Source organism: Pyrus communis, chromosome 10, assembly GCF_963583255.1.
Source record: "Pyrus communis chromosome 10, drPyrComm1.1, whole genome shotgun sequence".
Lineage (NCBI taxonomy): Eukaryota > Viridiplantae > Streptophyta > Magnoliopsida > Rosales > Rosaceae > Pyrus > Pyrus communis.
This window is the reverse complement of record NC_084812.1, coordinates 1,981,488-1,991,804: the sequence shown is the minus strand read 5'-3', so window position 1 is coordinate 1,991,804 and position 10,317 is coordinate 1,981,488. Positions and strand designations below refer to the sequence as shown.

The window sequence follows — 10,317 nt, the reverse complement described above, 5'->3', positions numbered from 1 at the left end:
TATTTTGGTAAAGATATCATGTGTTCTTCCTTCTCTTGGATTTACTTCCATTACCATTCGAATTCAACAAAGATTGAGCCCCAAATCCATGGATGCTGATGCTCTCGACTTCACATTGCATCTCAAAAGTGCGACGACCTAAATTCGTCGTTGAGTCTGCTTCTTTGTCTTCAATTTTCTTTCATCGACACTCAAATTTCAACAAATCTAATCCAAAAAACTTTATGTATGTGGAAGGCCATGTCGAATTTCAACAAATTTGACGTGAAACTCTCTTCAAGTGTTCGTATTGGTTACCTACTTATATCTTAATGGGACTCAGAAAGTAATATTTTTAAGTGTTTGTATTTGTTAGATACTTGTATCTTAACAGGACTCATAAAACACATGGATTATCAGTACTTTCCACGAGAGGAAAGGTTTCTTTTTTCACATTGAGGCACCGGTCCACTGGAAATTGAGAGCACATCAGGCCTTAAGCTTCGACCTATGTCTCATAACTTCATCAGTCAAGGCCCATATTTGAATTCCCGGCCCACCCAGTGAAAAGTATCCAATCCATAAATTGGGCCTTGTGGCTATTGGCCCAGTAATCACTGACTTCCACGCCACGCCAGAAACGTTAAGACTTTTCCCACGAAAGTGGAAACTGGAAACGTCGCCAAGAGTAGTGGGAAATCAGCAAGGCAAGTGGCCAGCAGCATTTGTGCTTTGCTTCTTCCAATGGCTACCTTCTTCCAAAGGCTCGCCAAGGCGGCGCCGATCGCCTTCAACAGCTCGTTTCGAGGTCAATCGAAGTCCAGCTTCCGCATTCCCTTCGGAGCAGTCGCAGCCGTCTCCGGCGGAATCTCCTATCTCTGCTACCATTCCTCGCCGGATTTGGTAATTTCTCCTGCTCATTTCATCTGGGTATTGATCAGATTGTTGATTTATTACTGATACAATGTGGGTTTTAGCTCAGGAATTTTGTGGCCCCAATTGGGTTTTTTAAGAAAGTATAATTTCTCCTGATGGTTTTGAGCGTTTAAAGAAATGGGTGTGTTTGTGATGGTGTTTTTGTTTTCTTTTCGATATTCGATTCTGGGTTTATTTAGTTGTAAACTACAGATAGTATAATTAGGTATTTGAATTTTGTTTGTTCAGGTCTTTGTTGTTGATTAATTGTTTATGTATTTGGATTCTTGTCTAATTAGCTTAGAATGTTTGGAGTAATGGGGATTTTCAAGCTAGTGTAGATTGCGTTTGATGAACTGGTTTCATTTATGGTGTTGCGTTAGTGATGTTCATCGTCGGATAGTAATTAGAAGTTGTGTATGCCTGCATGGTATAACTATGAAAACGAAAAGAGCACAGGATCAGATATCCCGGTGTGTGATCAGAATACCTTTTATTGCTGGTTTACTACTGCAAGATGACCCTTCTGAGCGACATTAACGTTTTCATGGATAATCACTGCTCTATTGGTTTTATAGGTTTCCTAATGCAATAAAAGGTTTTTCATTGTCTTTTCCTGCTCATTATGGTTTGATTTATATTTGCCCGTATAGCAACTTACTTGTCATTAAGGGTTTAGGATTCAGGTTCTTCTTCTGTATTGAGAGTAGGCCTGGCAAACGGGTCATGTCTGTCGTGTTCGTGTCGTTTTCGTGTAACACCTGTTATCTTAACGGGTCCTTAACAGGTCGGGTCACTTTACCCAACAGATAAAGTGACCCGACCCGTTATGACCAGCTATGACCCGTTAAGAAAAATGTTTTTTTTCTTAAATTTGCACATACCACACATTACCACATAAATATTACTTCAAAACATTAAAACACATTTGTCGTTTAAGTACTACATCTACCCTTAAAAATAAGAGCCTAATAAACAAACATCCATACACTACTAATCTATTACAAAATATTAAATGTGCAATGATATGCAAAATGAAAGAGTTTTTGTTTTCAAGGTTGTGAAGTCTTTCTCAAAAGTTTAAACCTTGCCAATGGAACTCAGAGCTTGCATGTTATTCCTTTTACAAAATCCTCAATTTTCATCGATCATCATGACATAAGATTTTGTGGTATCCAATAGTGTAAATATTTTAAATTGAAGATCGAATTCATCTCTGAATTTTGGTTTTTGCGATTTTTTGCGTATGCGATCTTGAAGTATATACAAACAAGTTTGACGGTTAGATCAATGAAATTATTTTCGTAGAATGCGTATCCCATCAAAACGATAGATTCACTAACACTTGGAGTTTATTTATACTTTCATTAAGTATAACATAAGATTTTGTGGTATCTACTAGGGTAAATATTTTAAATTGAAGATCGAATTCATTCATTGTATTCATATAGGGTCAAGGAGTGTAGCTGTAAAAAATCATCAAAATCGGAGTTAAAATAATCGTTAAATCGTGATTTTTCCTTTATAACCGTCGAAAAACTTTGTCCCGTTACTTGATCTCTGAATGTTTGTTTTTTGTGATTTTTGGCTGATGCGATCTCGAAACATATACAAACAAGTTTGACGGTTGGGATCGTTGAAACTAGTTTCGTAGAATGCGTATCCTATCAAAACAATAGATTCACTAACACTTAGAGTTTATTTATACTTTCATTAAACATAACATAAGATTTTGTGGTATCCACTTGTGTAAATATTTTAAATTGAAGATCGAATTCATTCATTGTATTCATATAGGGTCAAGGAGTGTAGTTGTAAAAAATCATCAAAATCGGAGTTAAAATAACCGTTAAATCGTGATTTTTCGTTGATAATCGTCAAAAAGTTTTGGGCCGTTACTTGCTCTCTGAACGTTTGTTTTTTGAAATTTTTGACATATGCGATCTCGAAACATATACAAACATGTTTGACGGTTGGATCGTTGAAACTAGTTTCATATAATGCGTATCCCATCAAAACAATAGATTCACTAACACTTAGAGTTTATTTATACCTTCATTAAGTATAACATAAGATTTTGTGGTATCTACTAGTGTAAATATTTTAAATTGAAGATCGAATTCATTCATGATATTCACATAGGGTCAAGGAGTGTGGCTGTAAAAAATCATCAAAATCGGAGTTAAAATATCCGTTAAATCGTGATTTTTCGTTTATAACCGTGGAAAAGTTTTGTCCCGTTACTTGATCTCTGAATGTTTGGTTTATGTGACCTCAAAGTATATACAAACATTTTTGACGGTTGGATCGTTGAAATTAGTTTCGTAGAATGCGTATCCCATTAAAATGATAGATTGACTAATACTTAAGAGTTTATTCATACTTTCATTAAGTATAACATAAGATTTTGTGGTATCCACTAGTGTAAATATTTTAAATTGAAGATCGAATTCATTTATTGTATTCATATAGGGTCAATGAGTGTAGCTATAAAAAATCATCAAAATCGGAGTTAAAATAATTGTTAAATCGTGATTTTTCCTTTATAACCGTCGAAAAACTTTGTCCCGTTACTTGATCTCTGAATGTTTGTTTTTTGTGATTTTTGGCTGATGCGATCTCGAAGCATATACAAACAAGTTTGACGGTTGGGATAGTTGAAACTAGTTTCGTAGAATGCGTATCCTATCAAAACAATAGATTCACTAACACTTAGAGTTTATTTATACTTTCATTAAACATAACATAAGATTTTGTGGTATCCACTTGTGTAAATATTTTAAATTGAAGATCGAATTCATTTATTGTTTTCATATAAGGTCAAGGAGTGTAGTTGTAAAAAATCATCAAAATCAGAGTTAAAATAACCGTTAAATCGTGATTTTTCGTTGATAATCGTCAAAAAGTATTGGCCCGTTACTTGCTCTCTGAACGTTTGTTTTTTGAAATTTTTGACATATACGATCTCGAAACATATACAAACATGTTTGACGGTTAGATCGTTGAAACTAGTTTCATATAATGCGTATCCTATCAAAACAATAGATTCACTAACATTTAGAGTTTATTTATACTTTCATTAAGTATAACATAAGATTTTGTGTTATCCACTAGTGTAAATATTTTAAATAGAAGATCGAGTTTATTCATGATATTCATATAGAGTTAAGGAGTGTAGCTGTAAAAAATCATCAAAATCGGAGTTAAAATAACCGTTAAATCGTGAGTTTTCGTTTATAACCGTGGAAAAGTTTTGTCCCGTTACTTGATCTCTGAATGTTTGTTTTTTGCGATTTTTTGCTGATGTGATCTCGAAGCATATACAAACAAGTTTAACAATTTTGATCGTTGAAATTAGTTTCAGAGAATTTGTATCTCATCAAAACGATAGATTGACTAATACTTTAGAGTTTATTTATACTTTCATTAAGTATAATATAAGATTTTGTGGTATCCACTTGTGTAATATTTTAAATTGAAGATCGAATTCATTTATTGTATTCATGTAGGGTTAAGGAGTGTAGTTGTAAAAAATCATCAAAATCGGAGTTAAAATAACCGTTAAATCGTGATTTTTCCTTTATAACCGTCGAAAAACTTTGTCCTGTTACTTGATCTCTGAATGTTTGTTTTTTGTGATTTTTTGCTGATGTGATCTCGAAGCAAATACAAACAAGTTTGACGGTTGGGATCGTTGAAATTAGTTTCGGATAATTCGTTTCCCATCAAAATGATAGATTGACTAACACTTAGAGTTTATTTATACTTTAATTAAGTATAACATAAGATTTTGTGGTATTCACTTGTATAAATATTTTAAATTGAAGATCGAATTTATTCATTGTATTCATAAAGGGTCAAGGAGTGTAGCTGTAAAAAATCATCAAAATCGGAGTTAAAATAACCGTTAAATCGTGATTTTTCGTTTATAACCGTTGAAAAGCTTTGTCCTGTTACTTGATCTCTGAATGTTTGTTTTTTGTGATTTTTTGCTGATGTGATCTCAAAGCATATACAAACAAGTTTAACGGTTTTGATCATTGAAATTAGTTTCGGAGAATTTGTATCCCATCAAAATGATAGATTGACTAACACTTAAGAGTTTATTTATACTTTCATTAAGTATAATATAAGATTTTGTGGTATCCACTTGTATAAATATTTTAAATTGAAGATCGAATTTATTCATTGTATTCATATAAGGTCAAGGATTGTAGTTGTAAAAAATCATCAGAATCGGAGTTAAAATAACCGTTAAATCATGATTTTTTGTTTATAACCGTCGAAAAGCTTTGTCCTGTTACTTGATCTCTGAATGTTTGTTTTTTGTGATTTTTTTCTGATGTGATCTCGAAGCATATATAAACAAGTTTGACAGTTGGGATCGTTGAAATTAGTTTCGGATAATTCGTTTCCCATCAAAACTATAGATTGACTAACACTTGAGTTTATTTATACTTTCTTTAAGTATAACATAAGATTTGTGGTATTTACTTGTGTAAATATTTTAAATTGAAGGTCGAATTTATAAATTGTATTCATATAGGGTCAAGGAGTGTAGTTGTAAAAGATCATCAAAATCGGAGTTAAAATAACCGTTAAATCGTGATTTTTCGTTTATAACCGTTAAAAAGCTTTGTCCCGTTGCTTGATCTCTGAATGTTTGTTTTTTGTGATTTTTTGCTGATGTGATCTCAAAGCATATACAAACAAGTTTGATGGTAGGGATCGTTGAAATTAGTTTTGGAGAATTTGTATCCCATAAAAACAATAGATTGACTAACAGTTAGAGTTTATTTATTCTTTCATCAAGTATAACATAAGATTTTGTGGTATCCACTTGTGTAAATATTTTAAATTGAAGATCAAATTCATTCATTGTATTCATATAGGGTCAATGAGTGTAGCTGTAAAAAATCATCAAAATCGAAGTTAAAATAACCGTTAAATTGTGATTTTTCTCTTATAACCGTCGAAAAGTTTTGTCCCGTTACTTGATATCTGAATGTTTGTTATTTGCAACTTTTTGCTGATGTGATCTCGAAGCATATACAAACAAGTTTGACGGTTGGGATCGCTGAAATTAGTTTTGGAGAATTCGTATTCCATCAAGTTCAATGGTGTGTGTGTGTGTGTGTGTGTATTTATTAAGTAGATTTAAATCTATTTATTTTGTACGTATAATTGATTGGTATACGGACTAGTACATCACGTGAGTCATTATAAAAATAGTGAGATATGTCAAATACGCAATAAAAAGTTAATAACTTAAAAAAAAAAAAAAAAAATCTCACCACTTCTATTAATTTTCATTTTTCCCTCTCTTTTTCTTCAAAAAGGACGGCACTGCAGGGAATGGAATGGAATTATCAATTATGGAATCAAATCAATGAATGCATATTAATTAATAATTATTATAGTTTTTATAAAATTTAATTCAAAATTTAATATATATTTATATACATATAATTATTATAGATAGTTAATATTTTAGGGGTATAATTATTATAGTTAATTTAATATATATATATATATATATATATATTTATTACAGTTTTTAGGGGTATAAAATTGTTAAATTAATATATATAATTATTACAGTATTTTTTTAGGGTTATAAAATTATTAAAATAATATTCTGCTTATCGTGTATCGTGTTATCCACGTGTATACCCGAATCAACCTGTTATCTTAACAGGTGCTTATCGGGTTACCCGATAACGACCTGATTCATTATCGTGTCGACCCGAACACCTGTTAATTTCGTGTCGTGTCGTATCGGGTTATCGGGTCGTGTCAGGAATTACCAGGCCTAATTGAGAGCTAAGAATCCTTCTTTTTTTTTTTTTTTTTTAACAGGTCTATCTAGATGAAATCAAAGAACAAACTGGCCCAAAAGTGGGTGAGTTTTGATAAGACTAAATATGTAGCTCAAAGCTTTATATCATGAACTAAGTATTGTGTTAACGGATTAGAAACTTAGTATATCAAGCTTAATTTCTGTGAATGCCACACATCCAATTCTTTCACCCTTACATTCATGCTCGGTAAATGTGTTTACTGTGTTTTCAGCACTTAATCCAGACAAATGGGTTGAATTTAAGTTGCAAGATACTGCAAGGGTTAGCCATAATACACAATTATTCAGGTATATCCTCAAGACACACCAGATGCCTTAGAACTATTATTTGAAATAAAATTTATATTGATCAGAAGCACTAGCTCTTCAAATACCTGCAATAATACTAAGATGTCCTGATTTCATGTTCTTGTAGAATGTCTAAACATCAATGTGACTGATTTCTCTTAGTTTTCTCCAAAACTGGCAGGTTTACATTTGATCCGAATGCCAAGTTGGGTATATATGTTGCTTCATGTCTCCTTACGAGGTATACTCTTCTGTTTATAATTACTCTGCTTTGTCTTGAAATTCCTTATTGATATAGTTTTTTGTCCCTGTGATCCTGTAACACTAGGGCTCCATTAGAACAAGATGCTGAAGGGAAACCAAAATATGTCATACGCCCGTAAGTCTTTCTGGCCTCATGTTAAATGCTGTTTTTATTTTCTCCTTATGCCGGGACTTAATTATGTAACTTTGGAAGTCTTTGAATTCTGTATTTCTCTTACCTGCAGCTGTTTGTATGAGTTATTGAATTTACTTTTTGATTTTCAGTCACCTCGTATATTTTCATTTGCATGACTTGTAGTGTTTATTCAGTTTACCTTTATGCTCAGGTATACTCCTATTTCAGATCCAGATGCCAAGGGATACTTTGACTTGTTAATTAAGGTATGCTGTCAATTATATTCACTTATTCGCTTGATTTGGTTAAGTTTCTGAGGATTCATTGACCCTTAGATGCAATTCAAGCTTCTTTCATTTTTGTTGAAACTCTATGCAGGTGTATCCAGAAGGAAAAATGAGCCAGCATTTCGCAAGTTTAAAACCAGGCGACATAGTTGAAATGAAGGGGTAATTTATCCACATTCACAAGCAATAGCAGTGGATATGCTCTAAATCATCTTCTAATCAGGTGTATCTGTTTCTTGCAGGCCCATTGAAAAACTCAGATATACTCCCAACATGAAGAAACATATAGGCATGGTATGAGCTACTTGTATAGAATTCAATATATAATATATAATAATTTTCTCCACCTTTTACGAATATCTCATGGGTTCCATGCATTTGCATCGTCGTTAGCTTTATCAATTATGGTAGTGGTGTTCAGTTCTTTCTTGCATTGTGTGTCTATACACGTGAATACTTACAAAAATTAAGATCATTGGTGTATGATAAATCTGTGTGGTCTCTTTGTCTGAAAGTGCGATTTCATTCTTTGTTACAGATTGCCGGTGGTACAGGTATTACTCCAATGCTTCAGGTTATTGAGGCCATACTGAAAAATCCTGACGACACAACTCAGGTGAGAGATAGCCTATATCATTAGTCTTTACATCACAACATTCACAACTGCGGTCTATCCAATTGAAATCTTGAACTTCTCATTTTAATATGTGTACTTATATACATAATAGAGTAAGTATATTTGTGATATTTAACAATGTCAATTCTATGTAATAATCGCTATACGACAGTCTCAGCATATTTTGTAATTGTGTGAAATTGACGATTGATGATGGCCTAGGTGTCATTTCTTTATGCGAATGTCTCCCCTGATGACATACTGCTTAAACAGAAACTCGACATACTTGCAGCTAGCCACCCAAATTTAAAGGTACCATTTGTCTCATCATAAAATACCATCATTGCATCACTCCAAATTTGGATGGTCTCTCTCATGAAACGTGGCTTTATTTTTTGAAACCAAATGCAGGTATTTTACACTGTAGATAATCCAACAAAGAGTTGGATAGGGGGAAAAGGTTACATATCAAAGGACATGGCAGTTAAAGGCTTACCTGCTCCTGGTGAAGATACTCTCATCCTGGTAAGTGTTACATACTGCAGAGGCACTATGTACTTGTCGATATCATCTTCTAGTTCAATTTTCATTAGATCTCATCGATCGACCTGCATTGCTTGTGCAGGTATGTGGTCCTCCTGGGATGATGAAACATATATCTGGTGACAGGGCTCAAGACCGATCGCAAGGAGAGGTAAAGAAGGGCAGTATCCTGCTTTTTAATTGCGGTAAAACCATTTAGTCCATTACCGTTTCTATTTCTTTTTTCTCATAACTCTCTGTTTGCTTTGTTGCAGCTCAGTGGCATACTAAAAGAGCTCGGGTACACTGAAGAAATGGTATTTTTGATTCCGCAATGATGATTTCACTTACAAGAAGCACTTACTGGGTTTTATTTCAAATTTGTGTGCAATAAACTGTGTTATTACGAAGCATACACAACTCAAACTCGAATTCCAAATAAATTTGGGAACAATACTGAATAGGACATATTTTGTTATGAAATTTGTTGTGTTGTCCACTCGAGGGGACGAAATGTCATCTCTCTTTCTGCACATCATTGTTTACGGAAAGGAGATAATGTTCGATTCCGAATTGGCAGACAGACAAGGATTTTACGTATCTCTGAAACCGCCTGAGAAGGCGAAGGTTGACTGATGGTCGTTCAGTTACCGGCTTATCAAGAAGGCGCGAATCACTTGGATTGTTTTACCATCACCAACTATACTATTGGTGCTATGAGATATTGTTATCCTAATTCAATCATATAATCATGAGATGTTTGAATCTCATTATCTGGTTATAAATAGACCATAATTCGTTTCTCTTGTAATGAAAATATCGTTACTTTGCAACTTGAAACTTGATTTTCACTTTATTTTGCTGAGATTTTGTTTATTAAGTCAAAATGTGACAGAATGTGCTAATATGGCAGAAATATTGCTTATGTGGCGTGTATTCAAGCAAAAGATAGAAGGGTATTTTGGTAAAGATATCATGTGTTCTTCCTTCTCTTGGATTTACTTCCATTACCATTCGAATTCAACAAAGATTGAGCCCCAAATCCATGGATGCTGATGCTCTCGACTTCACATTGCATCTCAAAAGTGCGACGACCTAAATTCGTCGTTGAGTCTGCTTCTTTGTCTTCAATTTTCTTTCATCGACACTCAAATTTCAACAAATCTAATCCAAAAAACTTTATGTATGTGGAAGGCCATGTCGAATTTCAACAAATTTGACGTGAAACTCTCTTCAAGTGTTCGTATTGGTTACCTACTTATATCTTAATGGGACTCAGAAAGTAATATTTTTAAGTGTTTGTATTTGTTAGATACTTGTATCTTAACAGGACTCATAAAACACATGGATTATCAGTACTTTCCACGAGAGGAAAGGTTTCTTTTTTCACATTGAGGCACCGGTCCACTGGAAATTGAGAGCACATCAGGCCTTAAGCTTCGACCTATGTCTCATAACTTCATCAGTCAAG

General features: G+C 33.5%; 1 protein-coding gene across 1 annotated transcript; it reads left to right on the top strand.

Annotated features, from left to right (window-relative positions):
- The first annotated feature begins 655 nt into the window (after nucleotides 1–655).
- Nucleotides 656–8,531, top strand: LOC137748447 (NADH-cytochrome b5 reductase-like protein). The gene is made up of 9 exons (XM_068488598.1): nucleotides 656–882; nucleotides 6,754–6,796; nucleotides 6,967–7,042; nucleotides 7,224–7,283; nucleotides 7,371–7,421; nucleotides 7,633–7,687; nucleotides 7,800–7,870; nucleotides 7,951–8,002; nucleotides 8,247–8,531. Exons 1-9 carry the CDS (start codon nucleotides 724–726, stop codon nucleotides 8,346–8,348), a joined length of 669 nt encoding a protein of 222 aa, XP_068344699.1. The 5' UTR covers nucleotides 656–723; the 3' UTR covers nucleotides 8,349–8,531.
- Nucleotides 8,532–10,317: the final 1,786 nt, after the last annotated feature.